We start from the raw sequence: 24,575 nt of genomic DNA on the forward strand, positions 1-24,575 counted from the left end.
AAAGTAGGGCAGATTTGACATATTACATTACAAACGCCTAAGAAAGCTGGGTTGATTATTTGTTTAGCGCCAGTTTGAGGGCACCTCGTTCACTTGACACCCCGGTACTCCAAATGTCCGATCCCTGAGACAAAACCCCCGCTGTTCCCATTGTCTCCTGAAGGTCTGCCTTTAACTGGAGCTGCCTGGTAAAGCAGTATCCTTACAGTACAGTTCCTCTGAAGAATATCACATAACTCTTGTTCTGATGGAATATCCCGATTAGGTGATTGTTTACAGCCCTTCCCACAACAAATATTTTCTCACCCATAACTCCAGATCGTGGTGAAACACAATCTATTTACTTCCTATAAGTTTTGATTATGAATGTTTTTGGAAAAGTAAGAGAAAATAAAAAAAGATCTGGACTCAATGGAACAACGTCATTCATTTATTTGTCAGTTGTTCAGTAGGCAAAAAAGTAAATATTCTTAATTATGTTACATTCACTCTGCAGTATAATTATATGTGAAAAAAATCTATCAACAGTGTAACAAGGGAGGTCTGGGAAGGTATAGCTAGCATGATTCAGTGCTTCATTATGTACATAAGCTTAGCTCTACTTTGTTCCACACAAATCTCTTGAAAATTTCAGTTTCTTCCCAACACAAAATGTCACACCTGTTTATTAACTATTTATTAACACACAACAACAAAAAAAGACGACAGGAAGTTAGGATCACCATAGCAACAGCACGTTGCGTCGCCTTACCGTTAACTATATGAACGGGGGTTCGAACAGGAAGTGTTAGTTGATACTAATTCCCTTCAGGCCTCCGAGCTGGAGGGTGAGTGCTCTGGGTTCAGGCTTGGGGGTGGGGGCGTTGCTAGTAGCAACGTGAGGAAGCAGCTCAGACCTTTGTGTCCTCCACCACGATAGTGAAGGTCTCCATGGGTGCATTGGTTGGTGGCTTGGTCAGGGCCTGGATGTCGTCAAGGAGACTGGTGGGGGTGACGATGTGTGAGGATCCTGTCGGGAAGACGGTAAAAGAATTACGGCAACAACAAAAAAACTCAACAAAACACCACACACAAAGCCTCTCGTGTCGTCCAGAAAACTGTATTTCACTTGCACTACCATCCAGGGACAGTAGGGGGAGACAACCAGCAACAGGCCAGTGTTAGGAGTTGCAATGATCAAGAGCCTCAGGAGGGGGGCGCTGTTGGGGGAGGACCCACCTATGATGACCTCGCAGGACTTGACTGCCTGTGTGACCTCGTACGCGCAGCGCATCTCCGAGTGGCACATCCCCCCGATGACGAAGACGATCAGCCGCGAGCCACTCCTGCGCTCGTCGTGGGAGTTGGGCTTGTGCTTCTGGCGGGCGCTGAGGAAGAGGAGGGATACCACAGAGGAAGAGAGACACGAACGAGAAGAGATCAGAGGCTGGAGGGGGCTAGCTAACGTAGCTTTTACACGTCCTTTTGTTCTGTCGTGTTGCTGCCCGCTGCGTGGGGTGTGGAGGGCTAAGCTAGTTCACACCAGTGAGTCAGGTGGCTGAGCAGTTAGGGAACCGGGCTAGTAATCAGAAGGTTGCTGGTTCGATTCTCGGCCGTGCCAAATGACGTTGTGTCCTTGGGTAAGGCACTTCACCCTACTTGCCTTGGGGGGAATGTCCCTGTACTCTGGATAAGAGCGTCTGCTAAATGTCAATGTAACACCAGAACACACTTCTGAAAGGTTCTGTATTTACCTGACTGCCCCAGAACCATTCCAGGCGGCGGGACATTCAGACTGGTGCGGCCATTCCTTACTGTCCAGCTTGTTCTCTACAGCATCCTGGAAACACAATTATGCATTTGAAACACATGAAACATTCTATCAATACAGGAGGAAAACAATAAAACAACGAAATAAGATGGTCTAATGCTAATGTTTTTAAGTGAGTCTATGATGGCGGCAGTGACGACACTGACTAAAAGGTGTTTGAGTTGTTTTGATTGTGGATTCATTGTTAAGGAGGACTAAGTAGAGATTAGCCTACTAATCTCTACTTAGTCCTCCTTAACAATGAATATAGCTTTTATGAATATAACAATTGTTTATAGCTGTCTCTGTACGAACGATTTCAAGAGTCAGACTCTTGAAATAAGGGAAATGAAAACAACTCGAGCGATGGTGAATTCAAGTAGCACCGTTAAAGCTAGGTAATGTGTTACATTGTCCTTTCTGAGGAAGGTACCCTCGAGTGAATCTTGAATGGTTTCTATGTCCATGTTATCAGTTCACCTCAACAGAAAGAGCCATGGGTCATTTTTCAAACAATAACACCATAAAAAGTTATACAAAATAACAACAAAACAACAAAAGAAAAGATAAAAGCTTGGAAAGAATATGAAAAGTGGGCCAAGATTAGGGATTACAGGCAACCTTTTTTTTTGTTCTTCCAAATGTTCCTTGGTGTGCCCTGGGGATCAGCAAACAAAGCCTGGCAAGCAGTGCACCATCCCTCCCCACGGACACGACCATATGTATCCATAAGGACAGCATAACATGGGACAACTGTATCTGATCCTTCACAATCAGGTGACCTGAATCCCACCTTCTTTTGTGAAGCCTGAAGAGGGGTGCCAACGCAGAGGGAGTACTCGTGTCCCAGTTAGGAGCTGTGAACTGGGTGGATGAGAGACATATCAGCCCCCCCCCCCCCCCCCTATCCATCCATGTGCCTACCTTCTCCTTTTGTCAACCAAAGCCCGTAAACGGAACTGACAAACACTATCTCCAACCCATGCCCCCCTCCCAACATGCCGTCACTGTCACTGTCTGTCTGTTTCCATTCAAGGTATGAACAACACCCCAAAGACTGGCCGTCCCTGTCCCCCCCACCCTGTCCCTGTCCCCCCCATCCTGCTCCCCCACCCTGTCCCTGCTACGCTCCCTGTCCCCCCACCCTCCCACTCCCCGGGCACCAGAGATGGCAGATGGCAGAGTTCCGTGCAGTGGATGCTTGGCTTTCCAAGATGTGCCCTCTCTCACAGACCTCCATCACGTCTTTGATGACAGGCGTCCATCGGGAGAGGTTGTATGTCTCTTCTTGAGAGCGGTCCTTCCTCGACGGCTTCCGACAAAACAGATTCGGCTGCAGAGAAAAGGACGGCGGGGGGAAAGCGTGTTTACTCTCAGCCGGAGGTGAAAAGACACAAGGCCGAACGGCCGACAATCGCATGACAGTCACAAGTTCCAACACGCAATCTAGGGGGAGTCAGATGGCTGAACGGTTAGGGAGTCTGGCTATTAATCAGAAGGTTGCTAGTTCGATTCCCGACCGTGCCAACTGACGTTGTGTCCTTGGGCAAGGCACTTCACCCTACTTGGCTAAGGGAGTATGTCCCTGTACTTACTGTAAGTCGCTCTGGATAAGAGCGTCTGCTAAATGACTAAATGTAATCTAGAAACAGTCCTCGCTCACTCTTCAGGAACACGCTGACTTGCCGTTGATATGATGGAGACTCCGAGTTCCTTCCAGTTCAGAATCACCTCTTGCCTGTTGTCCTCGTCCTTCACATTCTGAATGAGTTTACTCAAATTCTCCTCGGTGGTCCCTGTTTACGACACAAAGAAACACACGCAAATGAAACACCTTTAATCCACTTTCCTACGCCCAATCAAAACCCCCACTTGACCCAACCCTTTTTCTTCCCCACAGCAGTGGATGAAAGGAGGGGGCGTGAACACAGAAGCTTGTCCGCGACGGCTAGTCCGCGACGGGGAGAGAGAGCCGCCAGCCCTACGAGGCCCACCGTTCAGGCTGAAGATGTAGAGCAGCACAGCTCGGAACTTGTCGTAGATGCTGTAGTTGTGCAGCAGCACAGGCAGCAGGGTCCTCATGGGATCCTTGACCTTCTGACCCTCGCTGTCCAAGCCCACAGCCAGATCCTGCAGGGGTACAACGTGACAGCTGAACCCATAGACATAATAAAGAGTAGACGCCGCATCGACCGCTGCTGCCTACTGGCGCTGACGAGCCGTGGGGACGCCATCTTGGAACGAGCAACCGCTCCACTCAGTGTTATCTGTTTGGCTGGGGCAATGAGCTGTCAGCGCATTTCATTAATCATACCGAACTGAATACCGGACTGATTTTCACGCGGTTTGCTTTGCTGCAAAGGTCATACAGCTATGATACAGGACATGGTTATTATTTTCACAAAATACAACCAATAGTATGGTCATGTTAAATCTTACTTGTGAAAAGTAATCTTCCGAGCCCTGTTTGCGATTGTCCACCGATTTGAGCAGGAATATGCTGCACAGTGCTGGCATCTTGTTTATTCTGATGCCAAAAAACTAGGAAGTTGCCCTTTCCAAGATGGCGGCTGCATTTCTCGCACCCAGCAGCCAATGCGGCGTCTACTCTATCTGTTCATGTGACCTATATCATGTGACCTGAGGTCCACAGTCTTTCCTGGTCCCAGTGTGTCCCAGTAGTGTGTTTGTACCTACCTGCTCTGCTTTGCAGAGCTTCTGCACGTGTTGGTTCATGCAGTCCTCGGTCATATTCAGGTGAACAGTTTTCTGTGGTTTACGGAGGGAGGGGGGGAGACAACATGATTGGAAGAATCAACCAAGAAAACTAAAAGAACAGGAAAAATACTCAAATAATATTGACATATTAACATATTGAAAAATATAAGGCCATATATGATACAGGAAATAAAATACATCTACAAGACACCAGTCTAAGTAACCATCTGATACCAGGCCCGGAAGGCAGAACTCTACCCAGCCGGAATAGTCCCTGGCTTTCATTACCTGAGACACCTGCTTGCGGACAGAAGGCATCTTTTTCATAAGCTGGGCTAAACCACTTATTGTGATCTGGAAGACAGTGGGGGGGGGGGAGAAAAACAGGGAAGCTATTTAACAGCCACCAGGAATGACAGTTTGAAATACGTGAAAAATTAAGGAGAGAAATGAGAGAAACACATACCTTTCCTTCAGGTTGTTTCTTGTTGGCAGCGATCTCCTTCACCAGCTTGGGTATCTGTCTACAATTCCACAGAATAAAACAAAGTAGATGTACTTACTGAAACAGGAATCATATTTCAGAAGGCCTTACTAAATCAAACCTTCCAAAAAATGCTGTATACTTACGCAGACACCTCTGCAATGTGCATGTGTCGAAGTTGGACCCACAGAAGGTCGTCGTCATTCAGCAGGGCCTCCTTCTCCGAGCCGTCTTTAGACTTGTATCTGAGCAAAACATCAGCACAAGCCTAGATTACACCAAAGCGTTGCTTCGCCGACTGTTATCTCCTGAATTTTCTAGATACTGCTCATTTTTTTTTCTTGAGCATTCAAGACCACAAGTGACAATGAAACCCAAGACAGGAGGCCAGGGGCCAAACATGTCTTACTTGTAGACGTCGTTTTTGATAGGGATCAGATCGTAGGCCATGGCCTGGTAGGTGAGCTCATGTAAGATGGGGCTCACAGGGTCAAAGCCCCTCTCCACGATCAACAGCTGAGCATGAGTCTTCTCCTGAGGAAGGGAGAGCAAAACGCCACCACCCATCAGTTAGACTTCATGGGATAAAGCTTGTCCTCTAAAAGACATATTTTTCCTTGATAGTTTGAGAGTCTGAGCTTAAGTATTTGTTTTGACAACAAGCAGGAAGTAAATGAGCTTTACCTTCTTCTTGCCTTTGTCATCCATCTCGTAATGGTTGGACAGTTTTTTATCCACCAACTCTGCTAGGTGCTTGGCATTGTACAGACTGGAGTCCCTGACGATGGATAGACAATCGGTTATTGCAGTGTCAATAAAGTTTGTATATAGATCAGCAACGGAGAGAAATGAATCCTGTACTTTAGCTTTTGTCCACCTGAACAAATACACTGAGCAGATGATCACTTGTATTCAAAGTCAGAACTATGGGTCTTTCATGACGAGTAATATCGAAACCGCCTTGCAGTTCTGTCCTCGTCATTTAATACTGCTGGGTTGCCTTTTGTCAGAAGGGCATGGTCTGCTGATGCTTGAAGGGGTGAGACTGAATTCCAACAGAGAGAGAAGCAGCTCACTTCTTGTATCTGATGCCCGGGTACTCGTCCAGCGTGGCGCAGAGGGTGACGATCTGGTCGGCCAGAGTCTCTAGCGTCTTCCCCTTGTCTCCGCTGTTTGGACTGTAGATACTGCGGAAGGACCCGGGATTATCACACGTGAAGACCTGCAAGACAAGAACACCTTTAATACTAATGAACACCTTTAATACTCCTCAAACCCCTAATAAACCCATGCTCTCTCTCTCTCTCTCTGTGCGTCTCTCTCGCTCTCTTTCTCTGTCGCTCTCTCTGTCTGTTTCTCTCTGTCTCTTTCCGTCTCCCTCTCTGTGTCTCTCTCTGTCTCTCTCTCTCTCTCTCTCTCTCCCTCTCCCCCTCAGATGTCCAGAATCTCTCCTTCTCCATCCCTCTCTCTGAAAGCCCCGTTGAATTATTGCCTCCATTTTTTTCATTGAAACTGCTGAGACTTACAATGAAGGAGATACATTGTTGTAATACTGTTCTATTACTGGGCCACTTCCTCTTCATAACATCTTGTTCCTCTGAGAGAGAAGGGAGCTTACGTAAAACCACAATGTCTCAACACCTGAGAGCAACTCTTAAGTGTTTTGTCAAAGATCCACTGTTGCATGACTAAACAGGAAATACCAGGAAATACACTACCAAGTTATCTTTTACTTAAATACAGTTATCAATGCATTTCTAAATTGATTAAAAGCTCTACATGTAACGTGAAAATAATGACGTTTGGCATTTTGATAAAGGAAAAAGACAAGAAGTGAGGAGGATACTGTTGGCAAAGCACGGTGGCTGTGAGTCCATGCCCCTCACCCCTGACCCCTGACCCCTGACCGTGCTTTCCTAGACACAACCAGGGACCAGAGTGAAAACATAGACAACTTACTTGTGCTTCGTGGGGTAAAAAAGAGATGCATATTTCTTTGCAGACGCGTATATACTTTGCACAGTATGATTTCATCTTGCTGAACAAATCATCTGAACAATCTGGGGGGGATGAAATAAATACACATTTTTAGAAATAGAAGTGATGACATTTTGTGCAAAGTTAAAATTCCTTTAGACTGAACTTGATGGAATACTTCTGCCAGAGAACTTACAGTCAGTGAAGTACACATATGCTGCTTTGTACTTGGGTTTAGTCTTGAAGTCTTCAATGAAGGCGTCTACACACTATAAGCACAATAGTGTAATTTTTAACATGTGAAAACACAATAAAATGTGGTCCCAGTATAAAACAACAAGGACATCTATATCCAAAATTTATAATGATCCATTGCAACAGGATGTTAAGTGATTTTAACTGTTTAATCAGGTCAAACCTTTGAAGTTGGGGACATAAAGTAGATGGCCTTCATCTCTGGGACAGGTTCCCTGCTTTTGAAAAGGTCCTCAACAACTGAGTGGTAAAAATAAGATTAACATAATTATATTGAGTATATTAACATTGTAAAACGCCATCCCATCTTCTTAACAGAATGTAAAACGTCACTGTTAGTATGACATTATCTGACATTATTTGACTTACTTGTGATTCCCTCTGACATCAAGTCTGACATCTTGCAACAGGAAGTCAGAAGCTTGGTGGTAAATTGATCCAGTATCAATATCTGGGAACAAAAGGTGATACAGTACTGGAAGTTTTATGCCTCAAGACACACAAACACAATCCACTTCGCAATTCAATAGGAATGTATGTCATCTGAGAATGTATTTCAACCTCCGGGGTTCTTATCTGTGCCCTACCTTCCATACTTCGGACTTTCTGCAATCCGCAATGATTGTTTCCTTTATTCCTGCGAATAACCAATGAAGAACAATTAGGACAGACTTTTTATGCATCTACAATTACATTTGTTTACCATAATGTGTGATTCCTGTGAATCCCTGACTACAATTACATGCAGTTTTGACAATGTTTTGGTGACGATTGCCCAAGTTAGCTACATTATCCAAACATGTCTGTTTTCCGAGTCACCTAACGCTAGTTGATTGTTTACCAACTTCTAGCTAGCCTAGCTCTAGCATTGTGATAAGCTCTACTGTTTAGCTGGCTAGTTGGCTAAGTAACGGCACCAACATTAAAGGAGGAAACACGATAGGCTACCTATCAACAAGTAAACGCAGTTAGCTTTAATAGAACAACTTCACAGCCAAACCAGTGTGTTCAAACTTCCTAAAATAGCTAGCTAGCGAGTTAGCTTGATGTACAGGAATGGAAAGTATGACTTCCTGAGCTAGCCAGTTAGCTCTCTAGCTAACATGCGAGTCAAAAAGGGTGTAGACAACTTTGAACGCATTTCATTGCAGACAACCATTCAACTTCTTTAAAGGGATAAATTAAACATTTGAAAAGAAAAACTGACCTTCATATTAAGCTACGGTCTAAGGTAATCTTAGTAATAAAAAGACAACTTACTTTGCCAAACTATTTTTTTTAGACCGTGATCAGAAACAGTTGCCATTTTTCCTTTGAAGCCTGTGGTTGGATCCTCCCGTCCGCTCTACGTTGAACTTCGTCATCAGTGTCAACAAATGTCACCCAGCTGTGTAGATTTCATGTCAGATTTAGAGCTAACTAGTTTCATTATAAATCGTCAACCAAAAATCTCACAATGTAGATGTATTTTGACATTAATTATGATTGTAAACAACAACACCTAGCAATTTATTATGGGGTAAATACATAATTGTCATCAATAAATGTATTTAATACAGCCTAATTATTATATAACTATAAATGTTCATATCATTATCATATCGTTGTATAAATTATGAAACATAATTTGTACTGCAAATGTAGCTATATATATCCTGAAGCAGCATATTTTGTCTCTCAGTGATTGGACGGTTGTCCCAGTGGGAGGGGACGCGCGCAGGTATTTCAGCCTAGACAGACCAAAAACAATGTAAAAGCAAAGAAATAAGTCTGACATGAATATTCTCTCAACATCAGAGAGACAGCCGTTGTAAGAAATAACTGCTCAGAAAAGGACCGTTTTAAGAAGATTAAATACCGACAGCATGGGGACTGTGAAGTGGATTGTGGTCTTTGCTTTGTTGAGTATTGCCTGTCAGGTAAGAACGGTGACAAAATATTCTACTTAATCTTTATTTACGTGTCACGTCGTGAGTATAGATATTTCAGAGAATATCTGATATAGCCATATCAACTAATTATTTTTTGGTTAATATAAGCACATTAATATTGGCTCTAGTGCGTTTGATATATTTGTCATCAAAATGATTAGTGTGTTTGTGACATTTGAATTTGATTAATACTTAATTTATTATATCTTTGTTCTTTCAGAGTGCTGCTCAATCAGGTAATCCTACGTGTATTTTCAACAAGCGTTCATCAATTATATAAGTCAATGCATTTCAAGAGAAATACTTTCATACCAACATATTTTTCCATCGAAATATGTATAACCCTGTACTGTAGGTTGCTGTTGGTGATAAATGATTACATCACTCAAAAATATTACAAAGTAAAAAACATTTACATCTAGTTATTTATAATATGATAATATAATAAACATAATAAGCGATTACCTCATCTTTCCCATCAGGTATCAGTGTGTCCGTGTTCTCTGTTACATCCAAGAGCATGGCAGTCCAGTGGACCAGATACCCTTCAGCCACGTCCTACAAGATTACAGTCACACCAATAAACTCACCATCTCACCCTGCCTTTGCCCAGTTCGGCCCCAATTCTGTGATGGGCTCTGTAAACTCTCTATCCCCCAACACGTTGTACACCGTTAAGGTGGAGGCGATGGATGACTCTCTGAATGTGCTAAGCCAAGCGGCTGTTGATAAGATCACGGGTGAGTTTATTTTGGGCTGTTTCAAAGGCAGGAATAGACACACTTTTAGACAGCCGGTGAATAAATGTTTAACTTTTATAGGTACAGCTATACTATTATACATATCACAGTTGATCAATAATAAATCACGATAAATCATCATATATCATAAGTGTTAATGAGTGTTTGTGCTACTGTGCAGTGTAACGTAGAGTAATGATGGCCTCTCGTATTCAGCTCCGGAGGTACCCAGCATCGTCATGGCAACTTCAAAGCAGAGCGACAGGATATCAGTGGAGTTCACGTCGGCGCCCGGCGCCACATCTTACGTACTGCGCGCCGAGACCGCGGATGGCTCCTTCTTCTCCGAGACCGACGTGTCTTCGTCCCCCGGCACGGTGACCAACCTCAAGCCCTACACCGACTACATTCTCAGCGTCCTGTCCGTCAACAGCGGAGGTCGGAGTCAACCGTCCCTCCCCGCGGAAGCGAAGACAGGTAGCTAGCGTCCCCTCACATTCATGGCTGGATAAAACTTACACAAGTCCGCCCCCGGTATAAAGAAACAAACCGTTTGTGAGGAAACACTGAAACACCTTTTCTACTCATTCGCTCACACAAGTCACTTGATATCTGCAATGACCTATACACCAGACTCAAAGATGGGACTATTTACATGCATCACCCCAAGCTTGATACGAGCGGCCAGGCAAATCCAGTTTTCCTCTCATCTTGAATGCCGTCATTGCCTTGAGGGTGAGAGGTTATCCTCCACCCGGTGTAACTTTATCTGACCCCTCTCTCTAAAAACAAAGGGTTTACCTCATCCACAGAATTCATCTGACCTCCCTGGGGATATGACCTGTATCTCTTGACAGGATCTGATGTCATTATCAACGCCTAACAAAACACCAGTATCTTATTGTCCCATTGTATGCAAGGTTATTCATGACTCATAATTCCTTGTTTATCATTATCAGATCAACATTCGATAATCTCAAGTGATTATATGGGAACACGACATAAAAAGGATGAATACCCACAAACTCATTCTGAAATCCAAATTGCATGTTTTCGGTTCGTCTCACCCATAGTGGTTGCTGCTCCTCACCTGATCACCAGCTCTCCCAGTAACTCCAGCATCGTCGTGGTATGGCAGCCAGTGGCCAACGCCGTCCGCTACACTCTCTGTATCGTCATGGAGGGTTCCAACGCCACGGTGGACGTCAACCTCACGAGTCCCAACATCACCTTCTCGGACCTGGAGGCTGGGAGCGTTTACGCCATCAAGGCCAACGCCTGGGACGCCATGAACAGGCAGGGAGATGATGCCCGTGTCTCCCAGATCACACGTAAGCATGAGGCTCAAGAACTGAGTACGGTTGAGTGTGTGTGTGTGTCTTGGTTTGTGCTGAACCATCTTGTGTGTGTTTGTATGTGTGTGCGCGCTCCTGCAGGGCCTCCCACTCCTAGCATCGTTCAGATGGCCGTGTCGAGGAACGAATCTTCAGCGGGTCTATCCGTGTCCTGGCATGTCGTCGAGGGGGCGTCCCACTACCTGGTCCTCAGCTCGGAGGGGGTCAACTGTACCTCCGCCGCGGGCACCTGCACCCTCGCCCCCCTGGCGTGTGGTCAGGAACACACCGTCACCGTCACCGCCAGGAACCTGGCTGGTCCCAGCCCTCCCTCTGCGGCTCAGGAGTTCACCACCTGTACGTACGCCAGCATGCCGTGTACATCCCACCAGGGGAAAACACGGAAGACTTCCCTGACATACTAACTGCACTGTCATGCCCATAGTGGGAGTAGCGCAACTGACGACTGCAACAAGCATGTGGTAAAGATTTAACAGACTGACCGTCCTGCTTTACTCTTCCCAGTCCCCTGTCCACCAGAGCCTGTGTGGGTGGAGGAGATGCAGGCCGGGAACTGCTCCGTCAGGTGGAGCCCCATGCCCTACGCTGACAAGTACGTGGCCTTCATCAAGAGAGACGACGGGCTCGAGGAGCGGTGCAACTCCACCAACACCACCTGCGACTTCCACTGCCAGTGTGGCTACACCTTCCTGATGACGGTGTTCGCTTACAACCAGGCGGGAGGCAGTCCACCAGGCCCCGTACTCAACTACACCACCCGTAAGAGAAATCACCCTGATCCCCCGCCCAGCGTTCATCCATCGTGGCTGATCCTCCCCACTCTGCACATTATCCTCTCTGAGAAATCACGGTTCCAGGATGAAAACGCTTCCATGTGTCCCTCCTCCTGTGTGTCATCAGTGCCCTGCTGTCCGGAGGACGTGCGCATCTCTCTGGTTTCCACGGACACCCTCGAGATCGAGTGGTCGGCGGCGCGCGGCGCCGAGGTGTACGAGACGCGGGCGGTCGAGGGCTCGAACGTCATCCTGTGCAACGACACGTCGCCCGTGTGCGCGCTCTCTGACCTCACCTGCGACAGGCCCTACAGCGTGATGGTCATCCCCTGCAGCGAGTTGCGAGGTTGCAACTGGGCCTGCGGTACCCACACTAAGGAGACAGGTACACACACACGCGCACACACTACGTCAGTTGATACCGGTTTATGCTCACTGTGACTCTTAACCTCTCTCTCTTTCCCTCCCTCCCTCTCTCTCTCTCTCTTTCCCTCCCTCTCTCTCTCTCTCTCTTTCCCCTCTCTCCCTCTCCCTCTCCCTCTCCCTCTCCCTCTCCCTCTCCCTCTCCCCCTCCCCCTCCCCCTCCCCCTCCCCCTCCCCCTCCCCCTCCCCCTCCCCCTCCCCCTCTCCCTCTCTCTTTCCCTCCCTCTCCGTCTCCCTCTCCCTCTCTCCCTCTCCCTCTCCCTCTCCCTCTCCCTCTCCCTCTCCCTCTCCCTCTCCCTCTCCCTCTCCCCCTCCTCCTCTCCCTCTCCCTCTCTCTCTCTCTCAGCCCCCTGTATGTCAGACATCCTGGGCATCTCACAGGTCACCAACACCAGCGTCTCTGTCAACTTCACCACACCCAACCGTGCAGCCAACTACACGGTGACTGCAGCAGGGACCCCCGACACCCACACCTGCCAATCCAGCGGCCCGCCCTGTGTCATAACCCACCTGCCGTGTGGCTCCACCTACGACGTCAGCGTCCTAGCAACCACCGCCGTGGGACAAAGCATCCCTAGCTACGTCGTTACCCTAGAAACAGGTGGGTCGTCTGAACAGGTCGGGATTGACTTGAAGCAATTTAGCCATTTTTCCCCCCATTTCCTAAACATAAAAATTCCGTCAGAAACATGAACATGTGACGTTCTCCTTCAGCGCCGTGTTGCCCAGAGACCCTCAACGTGGACCAGGTGACACAGGCCATGACAAATGTCACCTGGTCACCCGCCAGGGGAGCCCAGTCCTTTGTTACCGCTCTGACGTCATCGAGGGGCCACGCCCGCTGCCACACCCAAGACTCGCACTGCCTGATGGGATGCATCACCTGTGGCACTAACTACACCGTCAGCATGGAGGCCTTCAGCCGCACCGGGCACAAGTCCGAGTGCACCTATCGCGGCTTTTCATCCAGTGAGTGACATACACGTCGACCTATCATATGTCGAGATCCTCTCCACAGCAGTCCAGCAGACCTCACATCACGTTTTGCAAGCTGTTACTCTTAAGGGGTTCAGTTTGGTTTGGGTGCAGTCCTACGAGCGTGTGTGAAGCATCTCCGTGACACGGTTTGTCAAACGGGCCCACACTCCAACTGGATCTGATTGGTGATCTGCTTCAGGTGCCTGCTGTCCTTCGGGTGTGAAGCTGTACCAGATGACCAACAACACACTGCGAGTGTACTGGCGTTCTGCGGGCGGCCTCCACAACACCACAGCGGACGTGTACGGCAGTCAGACCAACTACACCTGCAGTCCGGCTGCCGGGGGCAACTCGTGTGACGTAGCCGGCATCTTGTGTGGAGACGTTTACACTGTGGTGGTGGCTCCTCTCACAGCAGATGGGAACACAGTCAAGTTCTGTCCCCAGAGGATGTACTCAGGTACTGGACAAGGGCAGGAAATATGTTTACATAGATTTACATTGAGTCATTTAGCGACGCCCTTATCCAGAGCGACTTACAGTAAGTACAGGGACATTCCCCCCGAGGCAAGTAGGGTGAAGTGCCTTGCCCAAGGACACAACGTCAATTTGTGTGGCCGGGAATCGAACTGGCGACCTTCAGATTACTAGCCCGATTCCCTCACCGCTCAGCCACCTGACTCCCACATATGAAATCTCTGGGGTCATATGGATGAGCGGTGAGGGAATCGGGCTAGTAATCAGAGATAAGAGTGTCTGCTAAATGACTCAATGTAAATGTAATGTAAATGAGATCTGACATCAAAAGTCAGAGGTGATTGAAGCAGTTAATACATGTCTCTGTGCTACGATGATTATGTTTTGCTTACAGGCTTTTTGTTTGTCCTCTTTCAGTTTCCTGTTCAGGAGGCAATGTTGGAATGGGTAAGCCTGTCATTACAACAACCTATTGCAAACCTATTCACTGAATAGTGTAAATACTCTATATTTAATGCAACAAGGAGAAATTCATAAAAACAGTGCAAACTTCCTTAAATCACACCCATTCTTTTTTTCAGTCATGTATCGCGGAAAGAGAAGTGTGGACTAGTGCACAGTAAGTCCAGATCTTTCCATGACCTCTTCTATTCACCTCAATCATTTACATTTAGTCATTTAGCAGATGCCCTTATCCAGAGCGACTTACAGTAAGTACAGGGACATTCCCCCCGGGACAAGTACGGTGAAGTGCCCAAGGACACAACATCATTTGACACAGCAGGGAATCGATCCGGTAACCTTCTGAGCACTAGCCCGACTCCCTCACCGCTCAGCCATCTGACTCCTCTGAATCATGAAGGATAGTCGGACTCATGGATAGCCTTTACGCTGTCAACACATGAAAAGCACCCAGGAAAAAGCCGCCTATATCAGTCTGTGTCAGGGGGTCAGATGGCTGAGCGGTTAGGGAATCTGGCTATTAATCTGAAGGTTGCCGGTTTGATTCCGGCCGTGCTAAAATGACGTTGTGTCGTCATTGTACACTTCACCCTACTTGCCTTGGGCAGGAATGTACCTGTACTTACTGTAAGTCGCTCTGGATAAGAGCGTCTGTTAAATGACTGTAAATTGAATCCTAAGGATTGGATCTTCCTCCTTGTACTGAACACGTGTTCCTGATAGAGGACAGAAATGGGGTCAACCTTCTCCTCCCTAGGGGCTTGCAACAGCCAAGAGAGGACAAAACAAACAACTATAGAACCTATTCAGAAGTCGATAAAGCACTTTTCTGAACAGATTAGGTTTCATTCCTCAGCTGTATCATAGCTCCATAGTCCTTAGATATTTGTGTAATAAGATCCCCCAAAGAAATACAAATGTTCACTGGTGTTCAGTTCATAAATATGAGGATATAAAAATGCTTTTGTTTGAGAGAGTCACTGACTTCCAGCCACAATAATTGTTCTGAGGACATTGACAGAGAAGGCTTCAAATAACCTTCCCATGCCTAAGGGGATGTAGGTGAGACTTATTGAGCTTATTAGTGTTCTGTACGTTATCAATACTTTGCCGCCCTCTGCTGGTCATAAATGGAAATTGCATCCCTCATAGCACAGAGGAAGTCAAAACTACATTCTTATCACAAAAAAAACGATAAACTTGTGATTGCAAAAGAATAACCCTTCTTTCACAATAATTATATTTAAAAAAAGACTAATCTATTGATGAATGACATACGACCTAAAGCCCAAGACATATTTTTAAACAGACAAATGTGATTTTCATGGGTTTACAATTGTTTCTGTTACCAGTTTCCAATCCTGTACTTTAGGTAGCAGAAGATAGAAGCTGAACACATCCTCCTCATCTCTATCCCATGTCCCTACCCTACATCTCTGGAAGAAAGAAGATATGTCAACACATACGGGGGTTGGAGCAACTACAGTCCAACCGTTGTTTGACACTAAAACTAGAAATAGTGTTCATGTTTGATCGGGCTAAATATTGAAAAAAAATCTTAAGCTACTATGGTATTTTTTGGACCATTGTTATTATTTATAGAACAATTTAAACAGGCGATTTTCAAATACTTTAACGTGCTGTTTTAGATTTGGTGTTCCAGTCCTCAGTGCATGTTTGTTGCCAAAGAATATCACTATGTGTGCCCCCAGCTAAATGTATTTATTGGTAATATAATTTGTATAAATGCCCTAGCTCCAATCTCTGGCATTTAGAATGAAAGGTGATCTTACCTTGGAATCTTATAAGCACAATTATTCTGCCAACAATGTTTGTGTTATCTTGAACACATTATTTTTAAGGGGCTGTATTGTAAATTGTCAACTTCAGCCTAATCTCAGGGCCCCCAAGATATAACAATGCATAGATACACGATTTTGGTCCATTATTATGTCAACTGTCAACATACGCCCATTGCTGTTATTTGTGTTCCATCTAGCAGTTGGCAAACTATAAAGAAAGCAAAAAAACATAAACAAATAAATTGGATGATTAAAGAAAGGTACTATAAGGATTGTCTGTGTCTAATACAAGACAAGTAGACTGTGTGCACCAACTTTTAACTTTAATTTGATGTCATGAAAATGCTGCTGTTGCGATGTTAGCCCCCTAAGCTTTCCAGAAGAAAATATGCAGTTCCTGAAACATTTGGCCCACTGTTCCTTATGAATTGGATATTTTTCAACCAAGAATATGTAAAGACTATCTCCCTACGTAAAAGACCTTCTGGGGATATATGGTGGACATGAACTGCTTGTCAATCAAAAGCAGCTGTAACTTATGGCTGAGAAAGTTCTGTCCCCGGTTACCCCAGGAAGAATCTCAAAATTAGCTTGGAATATGTATGTATTTGTCTGTGTCAAATGTTTGCATATTTCCTTCATTAAAAAAAATCATTGCATCAAATATGTGTTTTGTTCATTTCATTATTTCTAAGAGAAGCACATCATAAGTAGCTATAACGGGGTACATTTACAAAGCTGAGGAACTGGAAGAGTCACAATAAGGCTCAATATTTCATAGATTTAGGTCTGTTTAAACAACCCATTCAACTCAATATTCATTATAACAATAAACCAGCATTCTAATGTTCTTAACCCTTGTGTAACTTGTGTAAGGTTACACAAGGGTTCAACACGGATCAAATGCCTGTGTTTCACAAGACAACATGGAGGATGCATGCAGCACAGCGTATCAAACAGGTTGAACCACACTGGGCAAGAGAACAGCCTGTTCCGTCTCTTGAATTCTTCCATCCATCAATGTCTTCTAAGTTTCACTTGGCTTGGTTCCCCGATGCCGACAATGGACATGGTTTTGGTTGTTCATCCCCAATGCACAACGCAAGGTATAGGCTATCAATGATGATACCAAGGTGGAGGTCCATGGGGAAAAGAGCTATTCATGAGGCTTGTGTACTCAGCCATCTCATCCTCTCCCCACCCAGATCCACAGAGGCACTCAAACCTTATGTAATGGGCCCTCCCAAAAACATCCAGATAATGTTAGATATGTGTACAGTACCTAATGTGTGTAGTCAAATCATATAAAAATGTTTTTGAATATCCCTTTTTACAAGCTATGTCACACAGGGGCTTCACATACGCCCATAGAGCTGCCCCTCAACCAACCTTAATTCTCAAGGAAGACGAGGAAAAACTCCCAGAAAAACTCAATAGAGGAAAGAAATTGAGGAAACCTTTGGAGGAGCAATTCAGTGAAAGATTCCCTCCTCCAGAGACGGTTGTAGTCATAGTAAACCTTATCAATCAAATTGACATCAATAATGTCAATTAATATAGGTTATCAAAGGTAAAGAATTAATACTCTTTGTGAATAGGATTCGACCTTACATGTTTGGATTATTTATAATTACGTGATCATACAGTTCCCATATTTTGATTGATTGATGGGTAATTTTTTTTTTTTTTTTTACAATTATTTAAAACTTGAATTATGATATCTCACTGCTATGACAAACACTTTCAAGACATCTAATTATGCAAAGTGACATTTTGGTTGTTCATTACTTCATTATTAATGGAATCAAATGATTGTGACATCATAGGCATTCACTTCTGACCCCTAAACGGTGACCCATAAGATGGCGATGAACTGTCTTTGCCAGGATAGAAAACCGCCACATAAACCAAAAATACAATGAGAAATCAAGGCGTTAACATCACTTGTCCTTAGTGACTATGTTTCAATATTAGCCTTTGTTTAAGGAGCAGCTTGAATTTCCTGGCTGGGTTAGTGGGAAGTCTCCATTTTCATGTTGACTTCCTTGTTTTTATGTACAATCAGGAACCAAGAAGAGATATCCTATTATTCTCAAGTGATAAAAGATTCCTTTCATCACAACACAAACCCTTCATAAAGCTCATTTCTCCCCCCCAAAAAACCCAAACAATCATTTTCAGGAATACCAACCTTGCCCATCACAGGTATCAAGGCAAAGGCCCAAATTTGTGTTACGCTGGTTTGACATACCTAGTAAATGTACCTGTTTGCTACAAGCCCTAATTCCCAAGTTTACCTACTTTCATTGGGTTTCAGCCATCTGTCTCCGATCAGCCACTCTCAGACCACTCCCTTGGTTTGAGCTTTGTGTTCAGTCTGTGTTCCCAGGCATGGTTCCCTATGGACGTAAATGAAAAACGCACAATGAGGAGAAAACAGGGCCAAATAGGAATTCCATACATCGCTTAACGTGTTACGATCCACAACCCAAGTGTGGAGCTGTGAGTTCACACAATAAGTGCTTTTCTGGGTCAGTTCCACGTTTCCACACGGCAGACAAAGGTACATTTGTGGGTCAGATCAGATGGTTGCAGATTTGACGTCAAATAAGGGATAGCATTCTCAATGTGTTCAAAGATATGATCGATGTGCGTTAGGAAGCGGGTGATAAACTTCAAGCAGGCTAATCACAGTTCTTCCTGGCATCAATCAATGAAAAAAAGATCTTCAAAAAATATATATATATGTTACAAAATATCACAGTACTCATATTACTCTGTTAACCAGTTGTTATCAGTTGTCATATTCAGAATTGTGATCAAAAGTCTAATATTCAAAAAAATCATGTCCAAGATTTATATTTATCTTGGACAAAAATGTGACCTAGGACAAATGAATGCCAATGAGATTACATCAACACAATTTCTTATAAGTAGACATTTGACTTGCATTCAATCCTCCAAGGATTGATACAATTGACTAGTGACACACTTTAAACAATCCAGTAAATGACAAGAATGTGGTTGGAACAAGCTGAACTACAACAAACAGGGTTTAACCAACTTTTAGGTAAGAAAATATATCCCAACACAAGAAGCTGATTAAAAATATCATGTTCTATAGGGGTCATGTCAACGACTACATGTGAATACTGTACATTGATGAAAACTGAAGATTACATTGTGGACACCAGCTGTACAATTCCATACAGACAGAGCTATCCAGCTCCTCTCTCTCATCCCTCCCTCCCTCCCTCCCAGGGTCCCCACCCTCCTCCCCTCCCTCTCCCGGGCATCTCTGTGCCTGAGGCTATCAGGAGGAGAGCTGTCCCAATTTGGGGCCTACTGATTGGCTACTGCATCTCAGAAGTACCTGCACAGTAGCTCAAAAGAATGCAGAACACCTTTTGTATTTGACTCCCTTGTATATGGAACTAAATTGAAAACTTGCAAACATTGTCAAAGATGGGATTGTTAAGAACATTACGGTTGTCTTTCGTATTGGCGACTCTGAGCCAGGTAAATTTGGGACTTTATCCTACTGATAGAGTAAATTTAGAATTTGGGATGTATAGCTGTACGACCATGATATGTCACCTTTCTCTTTGGAGTAAGATCTAATTTATTTATATTTTGTTGTTTGCAGATAACGTTTACAGAGGCACAAGGTAAGACTACACATCAATATGGCTTTTAAATTTACAGGAATGATCATTTACCCTGAGTTAGGGGGATGTAGGCCTATTGTATATATTTTTTAATATACAGAAATAAATGAATAATTACTAAATACTAATGGTAACTAAAATACTAAATTTGGACATTGAATACGGTGTTTATTGATAACACTGTTGTAATTTTCACTCGCTTCTCCGTTTGTCATTCAGAATGCCAAATTACTTCGATAAGTTCTCCAGACGCCTCGTCGCTTCTCGTAAAATGGAGCAAATACAGTGGAGCTACAAATTATTTTTTGGACCTACGAGTAATAAATATGACAGACACGGTGGCGCCTGTCGTGGTGACGTTATCTGCAGCCAGCACAGAAAGAGTGGTCCAGGGCCTGAGACCAGGAACACAATATAGCGTCACATTGAAGGTGTTCCAGTTCTACTACGTGATGTGTTTGGATACAAACGTGTCGTCAACAGGTTAAGAAAACATCCCCTCATTTTCTTAGAGTATATTGAGTCAATCGTTTAATCATGAGTTATTTTGAATTGTTAGTCATTTGTATACTCGTACTGCCTTGGAGCAACCTGAAAATGTCCTCAAACCAACCTTTCTCATGTCATAGTTCCCGCATCAACTCAGATAACCAACTCAAAGGCATTATCAAGTTCCTCAATCCAAGTGGAATGGGCGCGCGTGCTCACAGCGCCGCGTTACTACCTGCTCGTGGAGTCGATTAAGACAGGAGAACGTTTCAATTTCACCCACACCAATCTGAGCGCTGTAGTCACAAACTTACAGCCATCAACCGCCTACAACTGTTCCGTCTTCACCGCAAACTCCGCTGGACTCGGAGCGAGTAGCAGAGTGAGAACCATCTCTACCTGTGAGTATTCATTATGAACTGCAAACAGCTCAAAGTTGCAATATTGTTGGGAGCGAGGATGATGGTTGTAGATCTCGTCTTCTAGAAAATCAGAAATCGAACTATTTGTACAGGCCTACTAAAATAATGAATTACTCAGAATGCAATGCGGATAGGCCTGATTCACACACAACACAAATTGTTGAAATAGGTTAAGTCAAGTCGCAACTACCTACGATTTCATTAACCAATTAAACAGAAATCTACATCAGTTAATAATACTAATTGTTTACCTTTTAGTGATACAACCCCCAGCGAGTTGCTCCGCGGTGCAGACTGGAAAGCGGTCAGCTCTTGTCAGCTGGCAGCCTGTGAACAAGGTTCTGGTATATGAAGTGAGAATCACGAATGCGGCTACAAACGTCACATCTGTGTCAAACGTGACGGCAACCCAACTGGACTTACAGAACATACTGCCATGTTCATCCTATCGGATAGCAATATCATCCTACAATGCCTTCTTGGATCCAGGAGAACCTACAAATTGTGTTTACACCACAAACAGTGAGTTGGTCGTGGCCTAGTTAATTATAGATCTAGTTTATTATGTGGTGTATTTGCACACGAAATTCTACTAGAATAAGACTTTTTATGTCTCACAAAGTTTAATAAAGGCATTCAGTTTGCTAACTTTGATTGATGTGGCGTCTTTTAGAACTAAGCCCAGTGACGTCCATATCGGTGGACTACAGCTGTTCCACCAGCTCGGCTTCGGTCTCGTGGGATGGAGTGTTCGCCGCGGACTCCTACAAGGCGGAGGCAGTGGAGAGCAACGGGACGGTGCTGTCCTGCACAACGCAGGGCACGAGCTGTCAGATCGCGGGCCTGGGATGTGGACAGAGCTATGTGGTGCACGTGATTGCCTTGTCGGACAGCTGCGAAAGCACGGCAAACGCCACCACTACCTTTAGTACAGGTGAGAATAGAGCTGAACGGGAATCCCTCAAAATCCCGATTTTGACTTTAAACAACCTCATGTTTTAAGTAGGTTAAATATAGAGGAAATTCGAAGAATGGTTGTCTTTTGACTCTTGACGTGCACCTGAGTGCAAATCTAGGCTTCTTGTAGAACATGAGAACTCCTATGAGCACAACATTGTCTTGTCTTCTGCAGCCTATTTAGAGCAAAGCTGTGTCTACATAAAATTCAATACCCCATAGTCACAAAAACCAATAGAGAGGTGTTATCTTCAACATCAGGGCGTTTTGCCCTGAATTCTTTTTTGTGTTGAGAGGCATTGATGATTGACCTAATTTCCTCCTTTTCTTTGTCATCCCATTTCCTTCCCACCTCTCTACACTTCCTTCTCTCCCTCTTTCCCTCTCTCCATCTCTCTCTCTGTCTTTCTTTCTCTCTGTCTTTCTCTCTCTCTCTGTCTGTCTCTTTCTCTGTCTGTCTGTCTCTCTCTCTCTCCATCTTTCTCCCTCTCTCTCTCTGTCTTTCTTTCTCTCTGTCTGTTTCTCTCTCTCTGTCTGTCTCTTTCTGTCTCTCTCTCTCTCCATCTTTCTCCCTCTCTCTCTCTGTCTTTCTTTCTCTCTGTCTGTTTCTCTCTCTCTGTCTGTCTCTTTCTCTGTCTGTCTCTCTCTCTCTCCATCTTTCTCCCTCTCTCTCTCTGTCTTTCTCTCTGTCTGTCTGTCTCTTTCTCTGTCTGTCTCTCTCTCCCGCAGTACCCTGTTCCCCCAAGAATCTCACACTGTACCGAGAGTGCGCCAGCAACGTGATCATCTTCTCCTGGGCGCCCACCAACCACACCTCCTTCTACCTGGCCAGGGCTGTGGACTCCCAGGGCAGGACGATGGACTGCATGACCAAAGACACCTCCTGCTTCTTCACAGAGACCGTCTGTGGGCGGCATTACTCCTTCTCAGTGTACTCTGTCAGCGGGGACTGCAACGGCCAGACCAGCTCGGCTGTTTCTGTCAACACCGGTAAAGACGATGGCCGCGTTTCCTAGATTCGTTAAGAAGTTCTTAACGCTTAGAGCTTCTTAGGAGCGTTCTAAGAGCGTTCTAGAATGCTGGGAAACCCGGCCAATGGCTGTGTTCTTCAGGAAACAACCTTTTTACGGCCTTCCCACCTTTGTGCCAACAGGTTAATTAGGGAGGGCCCCCTCTAGTGGTTCATTTCGGCACATAGAGTGTGAGAACCTTCATGTGTCAGGCAGGCTCCAGTTACACTGTCGGCCTTTAGGCCACAGCTGAATAAAGGCTTGACTGATCTGTGAAAAGCTTTGGTTTGATAACAATAACAGAACAACAGACACAGAACGTATTGGCACTCAACTACTCATGACTACGACTATGACATGGCGACTTAAGAAACCTCTGTGTTCCTCCTTAGCGCCTTGCATGCCGAAGAACGTGATCACCTCGGCCAACTGTGCGTCGGACGTCCTCACCAGCTCGTGGGACCCTGCGGACGGCGCGCTGTCGTACACGGTGGAAGCTTGGGGGAACAACAACGACCTCAACCGCTACAACTGCAGCTCCGTCGACAGCAGCTGCCTCATCCGGAACGTTCTCTGCGGAGAGAGTCTTACCGTCCACATCACGGCTTTCGACGACGAGTGCCCCAGCTACAGAACGCTGGGACAGGTGGCCGAAACCGGTGAGGCCCTGTTCTGTCGTTGGCTGTTATAGTAGGATGATAATGGCTGTGTAAAACTACAAATCTATGAGTGCAGACGTTCACCTTACAAATCATTCTGCGGACGTTCGTATTGCAATTACAATTAGTCATTTAGCAGACGCTCTTATCAAGAGCGACTTACAGTAAGTACAGGGACATTCCCCCCGAGGCAAGTAGGGTGAAGTGCCTTGCCCAAGGACGCAACGTCATTTGTCATAGCCGGGAATCAATCCGGCAACCTACTGATTAATAGCCCAATTCCCTAGCCGTGGGGAACGGTCAACTGAATGATTTCTTCTCTCTCTGCAGTACCTTGCGCTCCTAAGAACGTGTCAGCAGCGATGGATTGCGGCGCCGACTCCATCACCCTGACCTGGCCCACCGCCTCCGGCGCCGTGTTCTACATCGCCACGGCGATGGATGAAGCCGGCGAGATCCGCACCTGCAACGCGGTGGGAAACGAGTGCAAGATCAATGGCCTGCAATGCAGCTCCAACTACACTGCCTTTGTCATCTCCACCAACCTCCAGTGTAACAGTTCAAAGAGTAAAATAGTGTCTGTGGAAACAGGTATGTGTTTGTTCAGAACCCTCATCAAATCAGGGTTTTAACTCTGATTAAACCGGCGGTTTTATATCGATGTCTACGGATACTATAACATGTCTCTCCCGACTTTCCATCCCCTCTCCAGCCCCATGTCCACCGAGCCTGATGGAGGCCACGCTGAACTGCACAGCCAACAGCGCTCTGATCGTGTGGCGGGGCGACCACAACATGGCATCCTACACGACCACCATGGTGGACGCTTCCGGAAGCCTCCTCAGCTGCAGCACCACCGGCAACAACTGCACCGTCACCAGCCTAAAGTGTGGCCAGCTTTACGCCGTCACCGTGGCGCACCACGACGGCATCTGCCCCAGCATGCCCTCCAAGCCCGTGTTCATGGAGTCAGGTAGATACCTCCCGCTCACAGCGGGACGCGAGGCATTGGTAGGGAGCGTAGACGTCGTGGTATTGGGCACCGGAAGACCAACTGTCACTTTAGTGGGATGTTTACAGATTGAAATTGGGAGAGATGGTTGCCATTGAGACATAAAAACAAACCCCTTTGGCATTTGAACACCCCTACTTCCTGTTGATGGTGGAGTAATGCTACTTGACTGCAATAACATCCCCAATCTCTCC

General features: G+C 45.4%; 3 protein-coding genes across 3 annotated transcripts in view; 2 read left to right on the forward strand and 1 right to left on the reverse strand.

The window, feature by feature from the left end:
- Positions 1-408: 408 nt before the first annotated feature.
- stxbp3 (syntaxin binding protein 3) lies at positions 409-21,079 on the reverse strand. Its single transcript, XM_047049667.1, has 22 exons — positions 20,995-21,079; positions 18,466-18,563; positions 9,620-9,712; positions 8,484-8,610; positions 7,811-7,860; positions 7,593-7,674; positions 7,387-7,463; positions 7,165-7,237; positions 6,951-7,051; positions 6,068-6,213; positions 5,676-5,769; positions 5,401-5,525; positions 5,138-5,236; positions 4,974-5,031; positions 4,796-4,861; positions 4,487-4,558; positions 3,784-3,919; positions 3,476-3,585; positions 3,024-3,122; positions 1,734-1,819; positions 1,219-1,367; positions 409-1,009 (listed from the first exon to the last, which is right to left on the reverse strand). The coding sequence occupies exons 4-22, from the start codon at positions 8,527-8,529 to the stop codon at positions 891-893; spliced, it is 1,788 nt and encodes a 595-aa protein (XP_046905623.1). The 5' UTR covers positions 8,530-8,610; positions 9,620-9,712; positions 18,466-18,563; positions 20,995-21,079; the 3' UTR covers positions 409-890.
- LOC124487380 (fibronectin type III domain-containing protein 7-like) lies at positions 8,979-18,450 on the forward strand. Its single transcript, XM_047049666.1, has 14 exons — positions 8,979-9,142; positions 9,375-9,390; positions 9,637-9,894; positions 10,111-10,371; positions 10,968-11,225; positions 11,331-11,585; positions 11,754-12,008; positions 12,150-12,407; positions 12,792-13,046; positions 13,160-13,414; positions 13,623-13,883; positions 14,318-14,347; positions 14,482-14,519; positions 15,715-18,450. Exons 1-13 carry the CDS (start codon positions 9,089-9,091, stop codon positions 14,511-14,513), a joined length of 2,448 nt encoding a protein of 815 aa, XP_046905622.1. The 5' UTR covers positions 8,979-9,088; the 3' UTR covers positions 14,514-14,519; positions 15,715-18,450.
- LOC124487622 overlaps positions 20,159-24,575 on the forward strand; it is a 28,467-nt gene continuing 24,050 nt past the window's right edge. Inside the window, exons 1-8 of the mRNA XM_047050050.1 lie at positions 20,159-20,315; positions 20,543-20,722; positions 21,002-21,265; positions 21,417-21,677; positions 22,430-22,690; positions 23,103-23,369; positions 23,700-23,960; positions 24,082-24,342. Coding sequence (XP_046906006.1) covers positions 20,159-20,315; positions 20,543-20,722; positions 21,002-21,265; positions 21,417-21,677; positions 22,430-22,690; positions 23,103-23,369; positions 23,700-23,960; positions 24,082-24,342 — 1,912 coding nt within the window. The remainder of the gene's footprint in view (positions 20,316-20,542; positions 20,723-21,001; positions 21,266-21,416; positions 21,678-22,429; positions 22,691-23,102; positions 23,370-23,699; positions 23,961-24,081; positions 24,343-24,575) is intronic.

The sequence above is a fragment of the Hypomesus transpacificus genome, chromosome 26, assembly GCF_021917145.1.
Source record: "Hypomesus transpacificus isolate Combined female chromosome 26, fHypTra1, whole genome shotgun sequence".
NCBI lineage: Eukaryota > Metazoa > Chordata > Actinopteri > Osmeriformes > Osmeridae > Hypomesus > Hypomesus transpacificus.